The 25,438-nt window shown below is 40.2% G+C and overlaps 1 protein-coding gene across 5 annotated transcripts in view; it reads left to right on the top strand.

Annotated features, from left to right (window-relative positions):
• ROBO1 (roundabout guidance receptor 1) overlaps window positions 1–13,787 on the top strand; it is a 1,310,595-nt gene extending 1,296,808 nt beyond the window's left edge. For all 5 annotated transcript variants that reach the window (XM_019525389.1, XM_019525386.1, XM_019525387.1 and 2 more), the window contains 3 exons: window positions 8,741–9,049; window positions 10,744–10,937; window positions 12,071–13,787. In XM_019525389.1, coding sequence (XP_019380934.1) covers window positions 8,741–9,049; window positions 10,744–10,937; window positions 12,071–12,085 — 518 coding nt within the window. In that variant the 3' untranslated portion in view covers window positions 12,086–13,787. The remainder of the gene's footprint in view (window positions 1–8,740; window positions 9,050–10,743; window positions 10,938–12,070) is intronic.
• Window positions 13,788–25,438: the final 11,651 nt, after the last annotated feature.

The raw sequence follows: 25,438 nt of genomic DNA, 5'->3' as shown, positions 1-25,438 counted from the left end.
CTGCTCAGGTCCGTTCCAACCCTACCAACTATGAAACTAAGAAACTATATATCAACAGTGAAAGAGGGTTAAACAGCTTCCTTTTGTGCCCCTGAAAAAGGTCATCTTTCTGTTTCTCCAGTTTGCTTGTGACTTTCATGATTTATTAAAGTTCCCATGGAATTCTGAAAATAAAGACCTTTCAGGATTTTGCCATGTTAGGAGATTGAGCTGATGTTTTGTCATAATATTAAACTATTTAATATTTATAGTGCAATAGTACTATGAAGTACTGCAAGGTCCAGACTAGCATTAGACTATTCAGTGAGAAGATGAATAAGTGAGAATGTGTATGATACAGAAAAGGTAGTTTGGGTTCTGTGTTTACTTGCCAGAAATCATTGTTGTTTAGTTCTTGTTGGACTACACTGGAACTCTCTGGACTGCAAAGAGGTTTAGTTTTATATTTACAACCTGCTCAGAAAGATAAGTCAGATTCGCTGCCACAGTCTTTCCTTTTTATTATAATAAATCAACCCTCACTCTTTAGATAAAGTAAGATTTTGTTGCAGCAACTTATTGGCATATTCCAGTTCCAAGCATATTTAAGCATGTGGACTGATCTATAGTGTGCCGTTTCAGGTTTGGTAATAAGAGTGGCTTTTCATAAGGTGCATCTGAAAATTGTTGAGACATGAAGACATACTGACAGGAGGGAGGTAGCAGTGGCGGCCCATATTGAAATATAGCTACTTTGCAATCTAATACCTACAGAATTGCCATTCATAACAGGGAATGAGGGGAAAAAAGACAGAAAGACATTGCAAAACACATCCTTAGCCAGTATTTTCCATAACGTAGGATTTGCTTCTAGAGGTTGCTTGGAACATTTGTTTATTAAGATGTTGAAGCTGATGATATCCACAGGGTATTACTGGTTTCACTTGCTTGAAATATTCCTTTTCCGAAGTTGGGAAGTTAGCTCTAAGCCACTTTTTTCATTTCCCAGATCCCATATCATCTGACAACTGAAATTATTCTGATCATGTCTTATGCATGTGCAAGACAGTTTAACATTATGGCACTGGAAGCAGTCCAGCATAAACCTCTGTACCAGCTATAGCTCAGTTAAAAAGCCATGCTACCCTTCTTTCATACGTACACAATCCCCTGGCTGGACAAGATCATCACAAAGGTACGCTCTCCAGTCAGGGGATGATAGGGAATAGGGCCTGATCTTTTGCGCCCCCTACCCCCACAGCAGAAAGGCTGCCTCCAGCTGATACCACTACCAGCATAAACTGGAAGCAGCTGTGGCAGAGGTATCCCCCAGCCACCCAAGGTAAGGGGCACATTCTCTCCCAGATGAGTCACAGAGAGAGGGGAAGACTGTGCTTGATAGCCACTACCCACAGCAGCATACGGGGGGGAGGGGGTGATGTGGCATGCTCTCCTCACCCTCCCCACTCGTGGGGTATATTGTCACACACTTTTTGTAGTACTAGGAGGGCATGGATAGTGCTACAAAAATAACATGTATCCAAGGCAATGGTCTAACACACCGCTTCAAATAGCCCGTACAGGGTTGTCCAACTGATGGTCCACAGGCTGTCTGCACCTCTGCAGACCAGGGTTAGCATGTGGCCTATCATTTCCCCGGTTACTCATGCTGCAGCAGTTGGATTCCCCCTCCCTTCTCCAGGTTCTGCTTCCTGCCCATGCTTCTAGGCTTGGGCAGCATAGCAGAAGGGGGCAGAGTGCCCATGCTGTGTGTGCACCAGGGAGGAGACTGGGATGTTTGCACTGTACGTCTGCAGTAGAAAAGGGAGCTGAGCTGCTCACAGGTTTCATCAATCATGAAGCTTTGTGGAAAGTACTGGCCAGATTTGGATGCCCTGAAAAATGCATCAAAGTCTTGAAGCTTCTTCACAGCCAAATGACTGCAACTCTTCTTTGTAGCAGATTGGAGACAGATCCATTTCTCATCCAAACTGGGGTCAGGCAGGGATGTGTCATTGCCCCAATTCTGTTCCCCATTTTTTTTTTACTGTCATCCAGGTTCTTGTTCATCCTGATTCTTGTTAAGAACCACCTCCCTTCTAGAATTGACCTGGAATACTGAACAAATAGAGGACTTTTCAATTTGGGAATATTTCACTGAAAGACCAAAGTATTCAAACCAACCCTCCTTGTCCTTTAATAGGCTGATGACTATACCACCTTGTGTACACTGAGGAAAAAATCTAGATTGTGCTGGACCTCTTCACTGAAGGCTATTAAACTTTAAGCTTCTCTCTCAAAATTAAGAAGAATAAAGTGCTCTATCAGCCTACTCCAAGCCCTGAACGTGACCTCCCCTTCTCAAATTACCATTAAGGAGAAGACCCTGGAGGTATTTAAGCACTTCCTTTACCCTTGGTAGCCACCTCTCTCAGAAAGCAAACACTGATAAGGAGATCCAACACAGAATCCAGTGCACAAGTGCCTCCTCAAAGGGCACTGCTTTGGCACATTTTTATTGATTGCGATCTTTGGAAATAAACCAAAATCTGTGTCTACTTTCCTCTACAGATTTTTAATGTGAGTAACCTGCTATTGTTATCTCAAGAGCCTAAAGAGATATCACCAATGATGTCTACAGAAAAAAATCCACATTGAATGGAGGGATCACTGCACAAATGCCAGTATCTTTGCTGAAGCCAGTGTTACCAGCACTGAGTCGGTCATCCTTAAGCCCCAGCTTTGCTGAACTGGACACTTTATGCAGATACCCAGCTCTTGACTTGCAAAACAAGTATTCTTTTCCCAGCTAAGTTGCAGCCTGAGATTTCATGGTGCCAGAGGAAACATTACAAGGACATGTTGAAGGCACAGAATCATAGAAAATCAGGGTTGAAAGGGATCTCAGGAGATCATCTTGTCCAACCCCCTGTTCAAAGCAGGACCATCCCCAACTAGATCATTCTAGCCAGGGCTTTGTTGACCTGGGCCTTAAAAACCTCCAAAGATGGAGATTCCACCACCTCCAGGTAACCCATTCCAGTGCTTTACCACCATTGCTCCTTGTTCTGTCATCTGCCACCACTTAAAACAGTCCAGCTCCATCCTCTTTGAAAACACCCTTCAGGTATTGAAGACTACTATCAAATCCCCCCTCAGTCTTCTCTTCTGCAGACTAAATAAACCAGTTCCCTAAGCCTGTCCTCATAAGTCGAGTGCCCCAGCCCCCTAACTATTTTCATTGCCCTTCACTGGACTCTCTCCAACTTGTCCACATCCTTTTTGTAGTGGCGGGTCCAAAACTAGACACTGTACTCCAGATGTGGCCACACCAGTACAGAATACAGGGGAATAATGACTTTGTTTGATCTGCGGGCAGCGCTCTTACTAGTGCAGCCCAGTATGCTGGTAGTCTTCGTGACAGCAAGAACACATGGTCAACTCATATCCAGCTTATTGTCCACAATAACCCCAAGGTCCTTTTCTGTAGAGATGCTGCTCAGCCAGTTCGTTCCAAACCTGTAGCAGTACATGGGATTCTTCCATCCTAACTGCAGAACTTTGCACTTGTGCTTGTTAAACCTCATGAGATTTCTTTTGGTTCAGTCCTTCAATTTGTCTAGGACACTCTGAGTCCTAGCCCTACCCTCCAGGGTATCTGCTACTCCCCCCAGTTTGGTCTCATTCATGAACTTGATGACGGTGTACTCCATCCCATCTTCCATGTCATTAATGAAGATACTGAACAAAACCAGCCCCAGGACTGATCCCTGGGGAGCTCCACTTGATACTGGCTGCCAACTAGACATAGTCTCATTGATCACTACCTGTTGAGCTCAACAATCCAGCCAGCTTTCTATCCACCTCACAGCCCATTCATCCAAACCATACTTTCATAGCTTGTTTGCAAGAGCCCTGTGGGAAACCATATCAAAAGCCTTGCTAAAGTCAAGGTATATTACATTCACTGCTTTCCCCACATCTACAGAACCAGTCACCTGACCATAGAAGTCAGTCAGGTTGGTCAGGCATGACTTGTCCCAAGTGAATCCAGGCTGACTGTTCCTGATGACTTTTTTCTCGAAGTGCTTAGAAATGGATTGTTTGAGGACCTGCTTCATGTTTTTTCTGGGGACCAAGGTGAAGTTGGTCTGTAGTTCCCTGGATCCTCCTCCTTCCCTTTCTTAAAGATGAGGTGACTTTTCCAGTCACTCAGAACTTCCCCCAGTTGCCACAACTTTTCAGAGATAATGGCCAGCGGCTCTGAAATCACTTCAGCAAACTTGCTCCGTATCCTTGGATGCATCGCATCTGGTCCCATGGACATATGCATGTCCAGCTTTTCTAAATAGTCTCCAACCTGTTCTTTCAACGCTGAGGGCTGCTCGCCTTCTCGCCAGACTGTGCTGCCCAGTGCAGTATTCTGGGAGCTGACCTTGCCTGTGAAGACCAACATAAAAAAGGCACCAAGTACTTCAGCTTTTTCCTCATCATCTCTTACTAGGTTGCCTCCCCTATTTAGTCCCACACTTTCCCTGACCTTCCTCTTATTGCTAACATACTTGTAGAAACCCTTATTGTTGCCCTTTCTGCCCCTTGCTAGCTGCAACTCCAATTGGACTATGGCCTTCCTGATTACATCCCTACATGCCCAAGCAATGGTTTTATACTTTTTCCTAGTCATCTGTCCATTCTTCCACTTCTTGTAAGTTTCCTTTTTGTGTTTAAGCTCACCGAAGAGTTCTCTGCTAAGCCAAGCTGGTCATCTGCCATATTTGCCATTCTTCCGCCCATCAGGATGGTGTGTTCTTGCACCCTCAGTAAGGTTTCTTTAAAATACAAACTACTCCCCTGGGCTTCTTTCCCCCTCTAACCTTAACCCAGAGACTTTCAACAGGCCTATCTCCAGCTTTTCCAGTTCTATCTCCAGTTTCATACTGGAGCTCTGAACAACCATACAACTCTTTTACATACAGTGCAACTCCTTCTCTTCTCTCCTGCCTGTCCTTCCTGAACAATTTATACCCATCCATGACAGTGCTCCAGTCATGCGAGCTATCCCATCAAGTCTGTTATTCCAATCGCATACTAGTTCCATGACTGCATAAGGACCTCCAATTCTTCCTGCTTGTTTCCCAGGCTCCATGCATTTGTGTACAGACACCTAACATAACTAGCTGTTTGCCCTACTTTCTCAGTAAGATTGCCCTACTTTCTCCCCTGTTACTGTCTCCACCTTGTGCTTTCTCCAGGTCTTCTGCTTCCCCACTTAGCTCAGGGCTTCGGTCTCCATCCCTCAGCAAAGATAATTTAAAGCTCTCCTCACTAGGTTAGCGAGCCTGTCTGAGAAGATGCTGTTCCATCTTTGTCAGATGGATCCCATCTATTCCTAGCAATCCTTCTTGGGACAGCACCCCATGGATGAAGAAGCCAAATCCTTGCTGACATATGTGAAGAAAACAGACAGCAACATCAAGAGCTGGGAGGAGCTGGCTGCTAACCAGCTCCAGTAGTGCCACAACCTTAACCAAGCAGCAGCCTGCTTCAAGGTAAAGTGTCTCTCCCTTGAAGCAGAGAAGAGAGAGCAAAGTAAAGAGGAGAGAAATCCCACCTTACTGTCTATTCTCCCCTGTGGAAATACCAGCAAGACCTGAAACTTTTGTGGATGAATCTGTAGCTTAAGGATTGCATTCGTAAGTCACCTCAAGACACATCACTGATCTGTGGTAGAGATTATCCTCAAATTGAAGGATTGCCAATGATCAGATGGAGTGTGTGGTTGGGAAAGGTGGGGTGGAAGCTGAGATGCCTGTGCTTCAGCTTTTTTTAAAGGGGTAACAGCTCCCCCGTGACAGGAGAGTGGGCAGGGAGACTGGTGGGGACTGTCTGCCCACCTGTACACATGGCATGTGGCCCATGTAACTTGTTGCCCCCATGTCTGTGTCTGTGCTATATGCAGCCCCAGATTGCCCAGAAGTTGGATATCCCAACCTATAACACTATTTTCATATATGTTAAGCTCCCATTTTTAATTCCTTTTAACTCATCTATTCATCATCTTGTACCAATTTACTCAGATTTCAGTTCAGACATTCACCTGCACAAATATAGCCCAAACTGTCTTAACATTTTGTAGTATTAGTTAAGAAATGCAGCTGTTCTGAGGTTTTGAAAGCTCTTTCAGATCCTCTCTGAGGAAGCAGTGAAAATGAATGTCTTTCATTACAAATTGGTAGAGCAGGGATTTTATAATTTTCAGTGCACTTCATTTTAGTACAGATGCACTTGGGATGAATGCATTATGAGCTCAGGACCATCATTTATACCTTTCAGAATAATTTTTTTCATCTGTTCACTTAATGTATACTTGCTGTGTGGTTCCTATAGTCTTGATGCAAGGCAGCTTTGCATCTTAGTTTCTGCATGCAAGTTTTTTAAAAATTTCCTTCACTTTTAACAATAGCATTGTGTGCTATAATAACGGATGTCTTTCCCTTTCTGTTTTAAAGGTGTTATGTATTAATGCAGATATATAGAAATGTAGCTGAATAAAGGATATATGCACTTTCTAAATACCACTGTTAAAAAAAAAAAGCATTTTAGAACTCTTTGAACATGCTAGTGTACGTTTGAATTTTCAGAATGAGTTAAATTAAATAGAGCTTCTTGATATGGGCCAATCGGTTATTTGCTGTGTTCCAATTTAATGTGGCCTTATTTGCAAAGGTTCTAAGCCCCTAAGTTCATCTTGAAAACAGTGGGCTATCTGGGTACTCACAACTTCAGGAGACCGGACCTCGTGTTCTGGCATTGCACACCTAAATTGAAATCTACAGAAAATGCATATTCTCACTGTTGGCCTCATGTGCCATAACACTCAAATAGGGACACTTAATAGTCCTTATTTGGCATGCCATAGCCTTACCCCTCCTCATGATCCATACCAAGAGTATAGAAGGCTGCAGTTTTCCTTCCCCTCCATACTAGTTAACCAGCATCATCTTGAGATGAAACACAAAGTTCAAAACCTACAGCTCCAGTTGAAACCCCTTTTCAGTTTCTGATCCTTTCTGGTTTCATTTTAATTTTTTTTCTTAGACTTCCTTTCTTTTGATTTTTACACCAAAAAATCCCCAAAAGAATAGATTAAATTAAATTAGGCTTCCAAGAAGATGCCTACACCATTCTGACTTCATGCTGAGGCTTTACAGCCTTGTGAGGATAAAGATGAGGCTGATAAAGGCATCCAAGACATTATAATACAATATGTTTACTGCTGACTCTCAAGATAGTGCCTGGAGATAAATCCCTCTGCCACCAATACTTCTTTTCTGCGTAGATTGCTACCTTTGATTGATCTTCAGTATAAAGATTTGTCTACCAACTTGGTCAAATCTAGCTAGCTGCCATTTTGGTCTAGCATCATCCAGTAAAAGGCCAAATGCATTGTCTCACCAAGCAGTCTTGAAATGATTCAAGGGACTTACCAGAGTTTGTCATTCATTTGCTAAAGACATGCTCTATGAGGAGGGGCAGGGCTGGAGTCTTCCCTATGACTTACCACTAGGGCAGCATAAAAAATTCTGAGATTGAATATTATGGGCATGCGTACCCAGAGTGAAGCTGCACATTTAGATGTCATAGTTCAAATTACTCCAATTACTGGTAAGTCCATTTCTCTTTTCATCCTACCACATGGTTGAGAACAGTAATTTCTTTCACTTCACAAAATACAGATTGGAGCGGTAATTTTCTTGGACTGGAAGTGAGTGTATTACCAAGAATTTAAGTATGTTGGTATGATGGAATAGCATTATGATATTGAGTTACTGTTAAAAAAAAGGGACCATGAGACTACTTTAATTTATTTGCTTTCATTTATTATTGTTGCAGAACCACTAAGTCTTATGTGATTTTCAATTTTTTGTAAAAAATATTGCCCGTCTTTCTGTTTCTGCCTTCCATTGTGGAATTTGTTCTTGACTTAAAATGACCATCATTTTCTATAAATTTGAAGAGGTTGAATCTGAGCAGTATGGCACATATTACCCTGTAGCATCTATAGGTAGAGCAACTGAAGAAGTACAACGAAGAGTGATCAAGCAAGAGAAAATAAGGGAAGGTTTCACAGGTGTGGGGGGATCCAACTTAGAAGCATGAGAAATGCCAGATGATACCAAGAGAGTAAAAAGGCTGAATGGAAGATGGGGGAGGGGGAGGTTGCAGAGAACAAGGAAATGTAGTGTAGAAAAGGGAAGCTAAAGATGAAATGCAAGATTAAGGAGATTGTGGGTACAGAGGATAATTAAAAGAGTAAAAATAGCACAGCAAGTCCCTCTCCCCAAGCTGCAGGACTAAAGTAAATGAAGCTGTCCTCTGATCAGTCAATTGGGAGGCCTCCATTTTTGCACCATTTAAATTTGAGTTTAGAAGCTGAAATGATCACAGAGGATAAGCTTCTGCCTAGAGAAGGAAACAAACAAACTGTGGCATCCCCCACCTTCCCCCAGCCCTCTGGCAGTCATATTAAAAAAAACCAAATTTATGTAATAAATTAGAATTTGAAGTCAGTGTCAGGGTTTGGAGGGAGGAAGAAAAGGAGAAGAATCATTTGAGTGCCCTTGTACATTGATATGCTATATAGTGTGCTTGTGTGTGTGCAGTTTTTGTGGAGGAACTGAAGTAAACCTAACATGCTGGAAGTAAAACATGATTCCTCAATTTCATTAGTTCATGATATAATTTGGGGGTTTTTTTGTAGACCTGCCACCTCCTCCAGTGCCACCTCCAGCTATAAAATCTCCCACTGCCCAGTCCAAGTCCCAGCTGGAAGTTCGGCCTGTCATGTTGCCAAAACTCGCTTCTATAGAACCAAGAACAGACAGATCTGGGGAAAGAAAAGGAGCGAGCTACAAGGGGAGAGAAGGGGCAGATGGCAGACAGCACTCTGACATGCGGGCAAATTCAGGAGAGCGCAGAGAATCGCAGGAACAGCAAAACGACGGGAAGCTGCGAGGGAATAAAGCAGCAAAGCGAGAAGGCACACCAGCAAAAACTCATCTTCTCCAAGGTTATTTGATGTGCTTTGAGCTTAATGAATGTGTTTATAGTAGATAAGTGGAAGGATCTGAGGCCATAGTTCTTCAGGTCAAGTTCACTATTAGCGTGAGAAATTACTGGGGTTGAGTCTGCTTATAGCAGTACTGAATTGTGGCCATTTATCTCTATTTACGTAGTTAATGCAAAGTTAATACAAACCACATTGTGGTGTTTCAAATAGGCAATCCTGCGGCCTAAAGCTAGTAGAATTTCCAGAATTGTCTTCTCTATATTATGATCCTTTTGCACACTGGGTTTTATGCACAGACTTGACCTACTAGAGAAGAAACCCAAAGAGAAGTATAGGGGTTGCAGGGCATACATACCTTTGTACCCACTTCTGCCTCTACACAAATTATTAAGGGAATTCGATAAGGTTGCCAATTTTACCAGTGGATTCGAGATGGACTCATTTTACCTCATATTTATAAAGGAAAAATCTGCCACCCTGACATTTGATCCTCTTCAAAATGAGAACAACACATGAATATTAGCTCGGCAGAATGGAGCAGAGATGCAGAGGTTACAAATAGTAGCTAGTACAGAGTTAGGAAAAAATGGGTCTCAAATTTTATGGAGGTCAGTAAGACTAGTGAAAAGTGGAACACAGATAATAGTATCTGTCTACAGTTCAGTTAAGCTTCCCACAAATGTGTAATTCTTTCTCAGACTAGCTAGCCAGGGTACAAATCAGATGAGCAGAAATTGGGTAGTAAATTGGTTAAATGGGCACATGAGTACGAGGTCATTGGAAATGGCAGTGGGTCACAATAGAGAGAAGTCATTAGAGGGTTATTTCAGGGTTGGTGTCGGAGCCATTGTTATCAATTTATGTATTAATGTCCTAGAGCAGGTGGCAAAATTTGCTGAGGACACCAATATTGGAAATGTTGTTAATATTTGAGCAGCATATCACCCTTAGAACAGTTAAAAACATTAAGGCATTGATTTTTGAACATCAACCTGAAAAAAATGTACTGCAATGTTTTTGGATGCTGAAGGCCTAAGGCAGCCTCATGTGACTGGGTAAAGAAAAGAGATCTACTGATAACAAAAGGGACCTAAACACTTAACTTTGCACTAACTATTACCGATAATTTTTCTGTTGAATAAAAATGCTTAGCTATGATATGGTGTTCTTTATCTACAAAGATGAGCAAGAATATTAAACCAATTGATTTACAGACAGTAGAACAAAATTTTAAGGGCAACATTTTTCAAAATGTTCAGAGATTTTAGGTGCCTCCATTTCTGTGTACTCTGATTTTCAGAGGTGTTTCATAATTCTAGCTCCTACTGGATCCTGGGGAGTCAGGGGACTCTATATGCATTACTAACTCAGCTACTTTCTGTAGGAACATGTCCAAGCTTTTAAAAACATACCCAGTAATTTTAAGGGTCTGCATTTGTAATGCTTAGTGAACATTGCTTTATTTCCAACCTGAATATCAGATTTTTTTTAACAAACCTCCTTGTCTGCTGTGGTGCAGCAATTTTATTACATATTATGGCCAGTCATCATCCTAAATCTCTTGGTGTCCATTAAAAATGCAAACATTTACTATTTATGGAAAATTTGCAGAGGTGCCATATGTCAGAGCAATGTAAATGTACATAGTTCATTGTGTATTTATGTATATGTAATGTGTATGTTTCATTGCACAGAGGACATCTTACCATACTCTAGACCTACGTTTCCAACTTCAAATAATCCTAGAGATCCCAGTTCCTCCAGCTCCATGTCATCAAGAGGATCAGGAGGTAGACAAAGGGCAGATCAAACAAATATAGCGCGAAGGAATATTGCAGAAATGCAAGTACTGGGAGCATATGAACGAGAAGAAGACGAAGAATTAGAGGTAACTGTAACAGTGTTATGAAAAATGTGTAGAATAAAATTAGTATCACAGGAAGATAATTTCCTGAACCTAGGTAGGATCCTAGGTGAAAATATTTTAAAAATTATACATATTTATCTAAGGAAAATTATTTTAGTGGTTTTCTATAACTATGGATTATTCCCGTTCTTAGAAAAAATACAACATTAAGATGACATTAAAACGGAAAATATGTAATAGGAAACAAAAGGTAAAATATCTCAGTTATGCCCAAATCAAAAACTGTATAGACAGGATATTCAGAATATGCCTGCACCATGGCAGCATCATGTCCTGGCCAGGATGGTCCCAGCACACCCACCTACCTACCTTCTCCAATTCATCCATTCTATACTTGGTAAGACATTGATGAAGCTGCTCTAAGGTCATCACCAGCCCCTGCTCAGACGTACTGGAGATTTAAGATCTCAAGAGTGCACAGAAGGATGCCTCAGTGTATCCTCACCACTGTATTTTTCAGGTCTGAAGACTGTGTCTGGGAGCAGGTAGGTGCAGGAGACTCAGAAATGCCATAGTGTGGGCCTGCCCGTAGATTTAAGGTTAATACATATTAGACTTGGTGATATTAGGGCCATGTCACATATTCACATGCAGTGATTGCAGATCATTGGAATGTTGTGATGTATGAAAGTTAGCACGTGTTAGGATAGAAGAGCACAATCACCTGCAACAGTTGCAAATTGTTGCAATGAAGTGACCTACTGAAGTTAGTATGTGTTGGGAGATAACCCTGGCCTAAAAGGGAACAACTTTGCAAGGCCACAAGAGCACTGGGCACATGTTAAACTGCTCAAACATGGATCTGCTTGTATTTTAGCTGTAGTTAGTTAGTGTTACGTCAAATGTCTGACACTCCCCTTAGGTGATATTAGATATATTAAATTTTATCAATGTAAACTTCAGATGAAGACATGTTATTGTTTTTTCTTTTCTGTCCATTGTGTTGGCAGCAACATTTCATTTTCTTTCCCAAAAATGATGACTAATATATAACCACACTGTATCAAAAACAAATTGTTTCTAAACAGTGTATTAAAATTCTTAAAACATGGAACTCCAGCTAACATCTAGCCACTGATTTTAATTTTTTACAGGAAACTGAAAGCTGAAGAAGATGAGAAATGTACTCTCACAGGCTTTTGAAATCTAATCAGAAAAATATCACTTAAGATGCCTCAAGTCTGATGATGTTTGACGCCAGAAATAATGTTCAGTGCAATCAGAGTGTACAATTTTTCATTTTTATTCATGCCATCAGAATGCTAGTTTTTATTTCACTATTTCTTTTTTTAAAATCCTTCTCTTTATGAACAGCCCCTGTCTATTCCTTAATGCTAAGCATATCATCTTCTCTCTGCCCAAAAAGGCAGGTAAGCTGCTCTTTGTGGTACTTGTACCAGCTGCTGTGTCAAGATTAGGACAGAAGATGGTGCCAAAACCTGGGATCCCTAGATTTTTTTTTCCCTCCAGGAGGCAGTGTTCAGTGCACTGCTGATGTACCAAGGAGCCCATTGATAATCTTACATGTAAAATACCATTGATTTAAAAATACCAACTTGCATAAAGTGAAAATTATGCAGAGGGTTCCTCTAATGTAGTGGTTTTATTATAGTCTGCAATTAGTGCAAATGGTAACTTGCATTTTGAAAATAGATTGCGGGTTTTATTTTCTGCCAGTCTCTCAGATTACCCTTTGCAGCAGCAAAAGATTTGCTTTTTTAAATGCAATTTGGGGTGGGGTGGGGTGGGGTGGCTCATATTGTAAATATATACTCATTTTAATTCTCCTGTTGTACTTTAATTTGTCTTTCCTATTTTCATCGTTTAAGTACATTCTTATTGAAAATGTCCTTTGGGATAGGCAGGAGCCAAGATGATAGGTACTCTGGTGGTCTAGTCATGGCATGAGTAAGTCTATCAGAAATTGTTCCACTAAAATGCCACTTATGAAAATAAGCAAGGAAATCAGTGGACATTTTTAATAATTATTGGGTAATAACATCTTTACTGTTACTGGCCCAAATCTCAGACCTCTAATTGTAGTGTCAATTCAACTTAAAGAAGTGCCACTTAAAGAAATTTTGTTTGATCTCTTTTTTTGTAATGCACTGCTTATCTTTTTTTTTTTTTTTTTTGGTTTTAAAAGCACAATCACTAAACTTTATTTGTAAACCATTGTAACTATTAACCTTTTTTTTGTCTTTTGGAAAAATGTTAAGAAGCAGTTGGGATTTTTTTTTCATCTTTTTGTTAATACTCTATGTTTGTATTGGGAATATTTGAATGGTGACAGATGGTAAAGTAACAAACCAAAATATGGGCCATAAACAAAACATTTCTCACTTTTCCTGAATTTATGGAAAATTCTCAAGTTTGCGGTGGCCTATCTCAACATTGGATTTTCATTAAAGCTAAAATAGAGGCATTAGTTGCATTAAATTTGCCAAATGATGTCCTCTTTGTAGATTTTTTTGATCTTTTTTGTAATTATATAATTTCTTTGTCATTGGTGCTAATGGAAAATTGTGTGTTTGTTTATGGACAGATATCAGGATTAGCCCCAATGGGAAAAAAAGAGAGAAAAAGTGTTTTGGTGTTTACTGAGGACTGAAATTTTTCATTTAGCTAACTTTTAAAAAATGGTTACATAGAAAGGGTGTGCAGTACTAAGGGAAAAATCCATGTGATTAATGTTTTCATTATGTTCATGTACGAAACCTCATATTTTAGCCATAATTTTGCATACTGAGGATCCAATAATCAGAAAAGTAATTTTTGTCACATTATTTATTAAAAATGTTCTCAAATACATCTTCTTTTCTTGTGCAGTTTTTTGTTTTACCTGAAACCCATTTTCATGAATGATTCCGTTCTTCCGTTGTCCTATTGAAGCCTTGTAGTAATGCCACTATGAGGGTAAGATCACTATTAGGCCTCCTACTTTTTACATAATTTCCACTGATTATCATAAAGTCTTGATTACTTGGTGCTTCATGACTGTGCTGTTAATTCCAAAAGGTAGAACCAGTCCTACATCTCTTAGCATACACTAATTTCCAAAAGAAGCCGAAGAAAAGTCTTGACCTGTCATAACTCCATACCCACAACTCTAGATCAGAGAGGGCAAGAGTCATTTTTTATGAAAGACATGGAGTTAAGAGTATCAACATTCACAAGAACTTCTGTAGGGGGAATTACATTTCTGAGTCACTTGGTTGCCAGAGTCTATGCAAACTTAAACAAAGGATATTGTCAATATTTTCTACTGGCCTCTTCTCTCTGAGTCAACCCTGTGTTACTCATGTGATCCTTACAAATCCCTATCCTTTGGATCATGATGGGACAGATAATGAATTGACTGACAATTTTCCCTTCTTTTTTTAAAACCTTTTTCCACTTCTCACTATTCTTTTCCATTCTTGCCATGCCTCACCCTAGCTCCTCTACTTCCTTTTAAATTAAAAACAAAACAAAACAACTCAAACATGTAACTAAAACATTCTGGACCAAACCCAAACTAGACTTGTAGACGCCTAGCACTTTGGCATCACAGCACCATTATCCAGGAGGCTGAAACAGAGTAGATGCCTATATTTCCTATACAGTGAATAGGAAGACATGGGGGCCTCCCAAAGGCAAGCCAGAACAACTAAGCACTCAGCAGGGAGGTACATACATCTACCTTATAGGAAATGCAAGGCTCAAGAGATATGTGTGAGTTCTCTCTCTCCCTTTTGGAGTTCAGACACCCAACTGCAAAGGTGCTTCCATTATGCTGAGATCCAGATTTCTCAGATCTACGAAATGGTAGACTTCTACCTAAATGGCAGGAGCCTTGACTTTACTCATGAATCCACCTGGTGGCTTACCTTTGGCCCAGTAGCCCAGTAAAAAATAGACAAACGTACTGAGCAAAACGTTTCAAGTCCTCCTGAGCTTAAGAAGAGTCAAATTCCACTCTTCCACTTCCAAAGAGATTACACGAGTCATCTAAATGGGCGACCCCTCAGTCAACCCTTATATAGCTGTCCCATATAGTAGAATGAATGATTCATGGGGCCAGAAGGAGAGCAAGTAAGAGGAGGTGTGATGCCATAGCCCAGAAATAAGAGTATTCCCCTGAGAAGGGGAGAATGCCTAATCTGAACTACTTCTGGTGATGCTCAGTAGTCTAAGATAATGGGTGTCTGTACACGTGCTCCATGGTGCAGGCTACTCTGTTGATTTGGTTCAGCCTCCTGGAGCAAGGTACTGTGATGCCAAAGTGTTAGGTGTTTACAAGTCTAGTTTGAGTTCATCATAAGCAATGGTAATATACATTTCCCGCTGTGACTGAACTATCGCAACCGACATTTAAAAAAAATTGTTCATAATACACAGTTTCAAATCCCTCATTGTCATGTGTATTCAGCATCCTGCATTTCAAAATGGTGGCAGGGGTACTATAAAACTCATGGAACTAGCTTTAGTTAAAGTGCCCCTGTGTCCATTTTGACATGTGGGGGACTGAATACATTTGGCGCTGTGGTGTTCTAATTAGAGTGGCAGTTCTCATGGCATATGAAAATAAGATTGAGTCAATGTAACCAGAAACTCCCTATGTGATGGTGCCAATGCCAGAGACAGTGGAACATCGTGGGTTGCCAGTTTTGTAGATCTTGGCTGATAAATAAAATTAGATAGAAGCATTAATCCTCTCCCTGTGTTTCCAGAGGTAACTTCTTTAAGAACTTACCTAGTTACTTTTGGTATTGTGCCATGGGGTCCTTGGTCAAGAGTTTATGAAACTCCTATGTAATGGAGTCAGGTGTAAATAAAACAGCCTATTGTTGTAAGCATTAGAAGGAATGGATAACTAAGAATGAAATCAATGCCTTTTTCATATCCTTCAGGTTAAGTAATGCTAAAAACTTAAGCTGCTTCTTGGGTATCAAAACCCAAAATCCTTATATTAACTTGGATAAACAGATGTAAATAACTGTGAATTCCAAGCGTATAAAGAACATCTTATGCTTGGTTCACATAACTAATAGAAGAGTTCCATATGTCCCTGAGTAGCTCTATCCCTTCTACTCCTCAGGCAAAATTCACTCTTATAAAATCCATCTGGGAAACGCATGCAAATCATACCACTGCTGCTGCTCTTTCCAATGTATTAAGTAGGATTCTCTTTTACCGTTAGAGTGACATACACAGAAAACTAAATGAAAAAAATATGGTTACAAATCAAACACTCAAAATAGGAAACTTCAGAATCAATTTGTTGTGCAACCTCTGAATATATACTATATAGGATTTAATTACATGATCACATTGGTTTTTTTTCTAGGACCCCTATCTCTTTCAGTTCACAGGATGGACAGTATTCACTTTCTATTCAATATTTGATGCATTTCCACTCTTCAATGTATAGCTCTATGCCTTATTTACTTCACATTATTTCAAACCCTGCTGTGAAGAGAGATGGAATAATTTTTTTATCATCTCTTCTTTAGCACAGACAATTTTGGCATTAGACTGCTTCAAGAATTTATCTTCAAAATACCCCCTTGAGGACAGGTAGGGAACTTGAGGTGGAAAACTGAGTCGGAGGCGTGAAGATCAACATCAGCTTTTGGTGCCTAATTTGAGATGTCTAGGGCCCTTTTGTTGTTATTCAGAGTACAGTTCTCTTGGACTATAGAGGCAGTTCATTGCTCAGTACTTCTGCAAATCAGTCCTCAGTTACCTCATCCCGGACACTCAAAATGACTTTATGGCCATCCGTGAAAAGTGTGATTGAAGTGACATACATTCTTAGAATCAAATGAGAATGCTGTGACAGGGTCGGGGTAGTTCTGGTTCAACCAGGTAGCTTTCAATAGCGTCTACCATTGGACTATCCTTCCGCTTTCTGCTGTCCTCTGCCCAGCTCTCTACGCATCCCCTAACAAATGAAGCAGAGATCCTACCAGTGGCAGATTCTTCACTATGTCACTTGTCACACCCCTGTACAGTGAAGAGCTCCCATCAAGACTCTCAACTTCTTGATTCCAGGTCAACTTCTGAGGCGCATGTGTTTGTACGGGTCACAGATTCTCTCCCAAATCAGAACTGGATCCCACACCCAATTATTTCCACTTATCCTTTTCCCAAAATCCCCCAACACTACTCTTCTTCACTTCACCATCCCACTGTTCCCCAAATACCTATTCCTGCCTCCATGCCCGAATCTTACTACACTCTTGCTACTCACCCATCTGTTTATAGTCAGGGCATTCCCTCAATGTCATCCATGATTGCTGTGCTCCATCAGAGTGAGCATTAAGAGTACCAGGCAGTGAGTCACTTTGTTAACAGGCCTTTGAGTCTTGTACACGTTGTTTTTCAGGAAGAGCATCTGCAGACTCAGGCTGGAGCATAGTCAGAGCTGATGACAGCTTCAGAGATTCTTAAGTGCTAGACTTTAAGAAGTCTATACCAGTGGTGTTCAACTCATCTGTCTCTGTGGGCCAGAGAGTGGAGTGGAGCCAGTCCACAAGTTGGTTTACAATCCTGATCTGATTCACAGGGTTGGTCTGCAGCCCTAATCCAGTGTACAGGATCTGCCCTCAACCCCAAAACAGTGTGCAGTCAGTCCCTGGCCCCAGTCCTGCCCACAGTACCACATCAGTTGACCTGGAGGGTGCCCCACAGGTCTTGAAATTTGACAGTAGGATGAGTGGGGGCAGCATTCATTGCCATGGCTCTGATTACCATGGCCGCTGATGCTGACACTGCACCCCCACCACCAAATTTCCAAACCAGCAGGGAGCCCCATGATCAGATGACTGGCCGCAGCATGATCCTACTTCCTGTAATTATCACCTGAATCTCCTTTAGTAATTACTTTAGATTGTCTCTTTTTTTTTTTTATATTCTTTGGTTAGATATCCTCAGGGCAAATCTCGCCCTACATTTTAAAAGGCTTGGCAATAAACACTGGTATATAAATTTCAATCAATAAGGGTCAGATTTTATCACCCTTAGTACTGCTGACTACCAGTATACTCCAAAAGTAGCCTCATTCATTTCAATTGAGCTATTCACAGAGCAAGATGGTGTTTACCATAAATAATCTCCCCCTGAAAAGATAGAATTTCGCTCTTTTCCAGCATATAAACATGTTGTTATGGGGAGCTTGAATTAAGTCAAGAATCTTGACTTGTGTATACACAATGATATTAAAAATTAATAATCATCTTTTTGTTAATGACGTCAATCCACTGGCTGTCATGTGGCTGTTATCAGACCGCAACACAGGCAGGCTATAAACCCCTGCCCTACAATATTGGTAAGTTAGAAGAAGCCCTAGTTTATCATATTTATATGGCACCTTATACCATAGCAGATAAATCCTTCATAATTTTTAAAGTATTTATCTTGTCACACCCCTGTACAGTGAAGAACTCCCATTTTTCTGTGTTACAGACTAGAAATTGAAAGAAAGGGAGGATGAGAGATTTTCTAGTCACCCAGGGCTGTGGTAGAGCAAGGCAATAAATTTAAGGCTCCAGAGTTCCATTTTCCTCATTATATTCTGTAATTCTAGCAGCTTATTTCTAGCAGAAATAAGAGGTTCACTATTCAACCCAATAATTGTAAGCTTCTTAGAAGAGAATTGGTATCTTCCTTTGTACCTTGCCGAGACCTAAGATTCGCTATTCATGCTGTCAAAAAGGGAGGTAACTACTTCTTTTCTTCATTCACCTTTTGCTTGATTGAGTGGTGTCCAACACACTTTAAAGAAAAGAGGCAGGACAGCAGTATCACCATCATCGTGTGCAGGTAAAGGCCATCAGGAAAAAAGGGGCTGCTGTAGTTTCAAAAGACTGACAATGAAGAAGGGAAGACACTTAAGCTATGATTGTGTAAGCTTTCTTTTGCCCTGTGTAAATTCAACCCTATGAATAAGTCTTTGCAGGGAGTCAGAAGTGGCTTTGTTTGCTTGTTTTGATGAAAAGCAAACAAAAAAAGGCCTTTTGCTTTTATTGAAGATGTTTGGTAAAGTCTTCAAATCATTTTGCATTTCAGTTGAAAAAGCACAAATGCAAACAATCAAATTCACTTTGTATTTCCTAAAAATGAAATTGTGTTTTTAATGGTAACCTGAGAAAATAATCAAAAAGTGATATTTCCATTTTGTTAAAAATTATTTTTAAAAAACTGAAAAATATTAACCAGACCCAGTTTATAGGACCCAGTTTGTACTGAAGCTGGACCAACAAGATTGTAAAACAGGGCCATTTACCTTTTACTTTTTGAAAAGTAGCAAAATATTCTCGAAACCAAAAGCCGGACTACCTAGAAGGATGGACTAAATCTTAACTGTGCAATTTCTGTGCCAAGCAGATAATATAGCTGCTTAATTTGAACAATAGATATGCATCAGAACATTTCAAGTCTGTAACAGAATTAAGACACAGCAGGATTAACTAAACACTCTGAATATGGAAAGCTCAATATAAGCCTTTACTAGTAGCAATATTTCAATTATGTTTACTGTGTGATCATGGTCAAGATGACTTCTGAGTGAATTCTGGAGATTGTATTTATTTTGTTAACCAGAGCACTTAAGTAAAATAAGTCAGTAATACAAAAAAAAAGCAAAAATAGATTTTGTGTGCTTTTTATTTTTTCCCCTTCTCAGTGCTTGAAGCCTTGCTTTATTGGATGCCTACACATTGCCACTAAATTTTGATATCATTCTTGTATTGTAGAAATGCACATCCCAAGTGCCAGGGGGAAAAAAAAGCATATTAAATTGAGTGGGGGGGTTGTCTTTGTTAAAATGTAAAATAAACTGGTAGTCTAGTCTAGCTAATAACTGGCACATTTTATAAAGTATAAGTTATAGGTAATAACATTCAACAAGAAAAGTAATGACTCAAGCAATCCTTATGTTTTAAAGCAATCAATTCAAATTTTACTGAAGATATGGATAGAGAATCGAAGAAAGAATAATCAAGTAGGATAGATCATACATTGTAAGATGCTCTACTTAATCATGTTCTATGTATAATGTTTCACTTTTGAGAAACAACAGGTTAGATTTTTTACTCAAACCAATATTTTTTACACTCACACTAACTTTTGTGTCAAAGAGAAAAGGAGAGTAAAATACTCCCAATGCTATTGAAATCAATATTGAAGATATTAACATAAATTATTAGGAATTGTTTGCCTTAACTCTGTAGAACAAGGCTTTAGGCCATGATGGTAATTTCTTCTAGTTTGATAGTTGAAAATAATTATGGGCAAGAAATAAAGCATTCTGAAAAATTCAGTCAGAACTACAAACTTATGCCTTTTCAGACTCATAAGAAATAGGATACATTTATTGAAAGGGTTTTTAATATCGTTAGAGAGTCATTTACTGACTCCTCATCCTTTGGCAACATGAGTTTCCCTTCCAGCTGCAAGAAAGTCCACTTTCACTGACCCCCAGATAACTCTTCACTTATGTCTTTGGATACAGAAAGAAAAAAAAAACTTGAGAGCACTCCGGTCTTTAGAAAACATTGACTATCCCAGTTCTTATGTTAGAATGCACATAGATTGTAACCCTTCAGAACTTGACAAGAAAAAGTTTTGCAGAAACCAAGTGTATTAGCTCCTCTTTGGCAATGGCCACAGCAGTTTTGAATTCAATTAGATTGTTTTTGGAATAAACAGGTTAAATATACATTTTGAAATCACTTGAGGCAGATAGGATTTTGTTAGTGCAAAAGAAGAGAAGATATCTGGTAAAATAATTGAGGCAACTATAGACAGAATATTAACTAAGCTTTATACCTGTTTTGAATAATTCAATTTTGCTTCTTTTTCAGTTATTCATAATAGTACCTGTCCTTGATATTACTATATATATATGTCTAAAATATTACCGTTGCCAAATAAGTTTGAATGTATACCAAACATACCATATTTACTTGAATATAAGAGGAGGTTTTTTCCCCCCAGTTAATATAACGGAAAAAAGCCCCTCATTTTACATTCACATACAAGGAAACCTCACTAAATACATCGTCTATTATTCAAGTGCTGCCAAAAGCAGTATGTGTTCAGCAACACAAACCAAATATGAAGTTGATTAAAGGCAGCCAACACTGAGCATGTCTATAAAGCCCATGGCCCATATGGGGCAAGCATACTGAAGGGAAGGGTTTTTTTGCAGCCCTTAAAAAAACAAAAAACAAAAAACCCAGCAGATATGCCCTCCACAGGGAACTGGTACTGGGCCTGGAGGTACTGCAATACCAGGCCAGCACTGGGAAAGCTAGAGCCATCCCTGACATCCTATCTCTGGTACCCAAAATGCTTGATTTTTTTTTTTTTTTAAGAAAAAGTGTTCATCTCCCAAGTCAAATTAGCCAAATTAGCAAAATCAGTTCCAAATCCTTTCAATCATTCAAGAACCATATGTGGCCCTACTACTGGCAAGTATCTTCCATCCCAAACTTTTTAGCTGGGGACTTTAGATACTTCCAAGTTTTTTGGTAGGCATCCTACATGCAGGCCCAAGCCCAGAGTCTTCGGGTTCAGATGCCCCCAAGTTTCACTTGCCCTCAACCATATAGCTGCAGGAGCAAGCTAGGGAAGGAATCTCCCATTTCCATAAAGTTGGCATGTAGCCGAGATCCTCCCACTGAAAGCTGGCCAATGGAAAGCTAACTATGAGGCTCTTGTAGGGAGTCCTGTGTGCATACAGACAAGGGTGCACCCTCCACTACACAGTGTCATTTTAATTGCATTACCTTGGTCATGGTATTTCCCCTGCCAGGTAAGTATGCTTGATCTTAGCCAAAAAGCTGAGATTCTGATGAGAACCTACCACACTCAGCACTGCACTCAATCCTCCTCAGTGCTGATTTGTTCAAGTCATGGTGAGCCACTATGTTGCATACATTTCGGCTTCTTCTTCACCCCCAAAGCTGAACTGCACCTTTCTTTCTCATTATTATCTAATAAGTCCTGTTTTATAACCAACCTTAAATGTCTGGCAGGCATTGCCAAACAGCTTATCCAGAATCCCTCTGTTGCCTCCCACCCCCCCACCAGTCTGTCACATATGATTCGTGTGATCCCACACTCCATCAGGTGGAGCTGGACCAGGTTGCCCTGTGCCTCACCTGCATATACATTTTTGGATTTGTGACAAGAGCACCGAGTTCTAATCATGAGTGGGAGCTAACTAGCACATGAATCCTTTGTGGGGTATCTGGAGTATACACACATACTGAGCAATGCTGAGTTGTGGGGTCACTATGGCTTGAAATGCTGTTGTCTCTGCTGAGGCCCAGCCGAATGAACTATATGGTAAATCATGATCCTTTTGGCTTTGGACTACTATCATGCATAGTTTGTACTATATACAAGTAGGAACACAAGTGCTGATTAAAAGTGTGTCTATGGAGTACCTGTGCTAAAACGTGCAGCAGTTTCAAAAAAGGTAAACTGCATCAGTTTTGGATAAACTAAGTCTATGGATACAAGTATGTTTATTTGTAGGTCAGTGTTTTCAAATTTGCTTCTTATTTCCATGTGCTCAGAGAAAGTATCTTACAATGAGCCAAAGGGTGAGGAGCTGCAGGGGAAAGAAGTTTGGGAGAGCAAAAAACCTATCTGACCCCTCAGATATATTCTTTGCTGTAGTGGTGGGAGGGGGAAAAATTCAAGGCAAACTTCCAATAATTAGATTCTATACCTGGGAAATTATAACAAACATCATTTTTCCATATAATTGAGTAAATAAGGTAGATATGCTTTCTAGCTACTCAATAGCTAGGCTGTCAGGCTATCTAGTAATAACCCCCTTTGCCAGAGTAGGTCCCACAGATCCCCATGTTATTTTACATATCTGATTAATTAAAAAGTAATGTGTTCAAGCAAAATCCTTTGCAATGTTAATAACAAAAGTATATACTGCTGTTCTAAAGATGAGGTCTGTGGAATCATCTTCAAAAAGTTGCTTATATCTTGCATTGTCTCTGTTAAAATGAGGATTGAGAACATTTTAAAAGTGAAGAGTATAGATTAAATTAAAATTGGTGATTAAATTAAGGTTGGTGATTAAATTGGTGATTATATTAAGATTGATGTTTATAATTTTTAACTGAAACTCAGGAGATCTGTTTTGAATTCCTTGCTCAACCATATACTTGCTATGTGGTTTTGAGCAAGTCTCTTCTAGTACATCCACTCTATCTCCAACCATTATTGAAAGATTACTCTGAAAACATGCACAGTACTACTCACTCTATGCATGTCATGTGCTGTAAAAAATGTAGTGTAGCTGCCATTAGAGTGAAACTGAGCATAATTCAATAAGCATCCCTTAACCTGAGAGTCAGAGGGGTGCTGGGCATCTCCTGAGTATTCACAAAACAGCACCTCCAAAATTTTTTTCAATGTTTGGTGTGACTGAAGACAGTGGGAAAAACATGTTTTTCATAACAATGTCCCCTAGGGTGGTCAGAGGTGGTGTCGAGATGTGGCATGGGAGAATGGGGGATAAGGTCAAAACTAGCTGCTGTTGCAACAGCACAATTGCAGCAGCAATACAGTGACAACTAGAAGTTGCTGCTGCCTCTATGTGTGTGTCAGCTGCCCCAGGCACCTGGCTGTGTCATCATGCCTCTGGTGTAGACATGCCCTAAATCATTCTAAGCCACCATTTCTGATCTGTAAAATGGGTAAAAACTTTCTGCTTCTCATTATTTGTATTGTTAATTTAGAGTGTAATTTCTCTGGAGCAGGAACCATCTCAGTCTATGTGTTTGATCTCATTGAGTTACACAATGGGACCCTATTCTCAGGTGCAGCCCATGGCTAGTAGACTGGTACTGAAATATAGATAATACGAAATAATTAATATGCAAATGTATAGTACAACTTATAAGATGCTGAACATAGCACCCTTGGGGATCATGGCCTTAGGAAAATGTGCATCTCCGGGTATTCCTCCTGCTGAATCAGGGGAGAGCCTCTTTAAAGGGGTGGGGGGCGGAGAGTGAACTGTAATCATTCTTTCCCCCGGCTTGCTTGGAACTAGGAGCATCATGAGGAGTGAGTGACCAGGCACCAGCCCTGAGCATTCAGAGAGAGGCATAAAACCAGCAGTCACCACCCCTGCCACCTCAGCTGATACAGCTAGCTTGCCCCTGTTGATAGCTAGAAAAATGATATTTAGAAGTTTGCTTTTGGGAATTGGCTTGTAGGTAATGATCCTGGGCAGTGGCAAGGGTTAATTGGTTTTTAAAAGCCTGTTTTTACAAAGTTTCCTTCAAGGCCAGCTATGTCTAACACAGGAAGCAGCAAGGAGACGCATAGGATGGGAAATTAAAGACAATAAGCCTCACTGTTCCATAACATGAGATAAAGGACTCTGCCACATTGGCCAGGTCACAGTGCCCAACTGCAGGGCCCGGGGATTTCCAGCTTTGGGGAACAGACCAAATTAGGAGGCTTGGTAAAAGCCCAAATTAGGATGTATGCATGTGATGGGTTTGTGAAACAAAAGAATATGCTGACAGGACAAAATGTGGACAGTATGCCAATCACAGAGAGACCAATCAATGATGCTCAGACATGAGTCATCAGAAGGGGAGGAAAAAATACAATAGGAGGGATTTCAGAGCAGCAAAGGGTCCCTGAGAGGGGAACCTGAGGCCACGATGGACAGAGGGCACACCATTCTCATCCACCCCACTTGGCCTTCAACCTCCAGGCTGTTGACATCTAACATTCAAGAGAAAACCTCGGAGTAAAGCTCACATACTGGCCAGATGTACCCTGTGAACCCCGGGCTTGGTAGATATAGAATTGTTTGCATTATTCTTATCTGCTATCATTGTGTATCAATAACATTCACCTATTATCAAGTGGAGAGTCTTGGTCAGGCTGGGGGTTTGGGTCCACCCAGAACAAGGTATCTGGGTCATAAATCCAGTGCCAACAACTATCACTGCCCCTGCTGCCACCCGGGGAGCAGACCTGTTGTTATGCCTTGGATTATTACTTATAATAGAGGATAAAGAATATTGAAAAATGAAGTAATTGAATCCTTCAAGGTGAATTTGAAAATAAAGGAAATTAATCTAAATGAAATGAATCTACTGTGTAAAAGTAAATCTACTGAATCTAAGTTACTATAATTTAAGATAAAAAAAAACCCCACAGGCTATGGTCAACTTGGTTAGGCTGAGCCAAGTGATTAGGCTGCTAGCTCAGACTCAGGATATCTGAGTTCCCTGCTCTGCTATATTTTTCTTATATGACCTTCCATGAGGGGAAGAAAAAAGATCTAGAAAACTGAAGGCCTGTTAATCAGGCTTCAACAGTATTTTAGGTTTTAGAACAACTAGCATATAGAAGACATGGAGGTAAATGGAAAATGGGGGGAAAAAATCAACATGAGTTTACCCAAGGTAGATGAGTCTAAC

The sequence above is a fragment of the Gavialis gangeticus genome, unplaced genomic scaffold, assembly GCF_001723915.1.
Source record: "Gavialis gangeticus isolate Ggan-Ray unplaced genomic scaffold, GavGan_comp1, whole genome shotgun sequence".
NCBI lineage: Eukaryota > Metazoa > Chordata > Crocodylia > Gavialidae > Gavialis > Gavialis gangeticus.
This window is presented reverse-complemented; position numbering and strand designations above follow the sequence as displayed.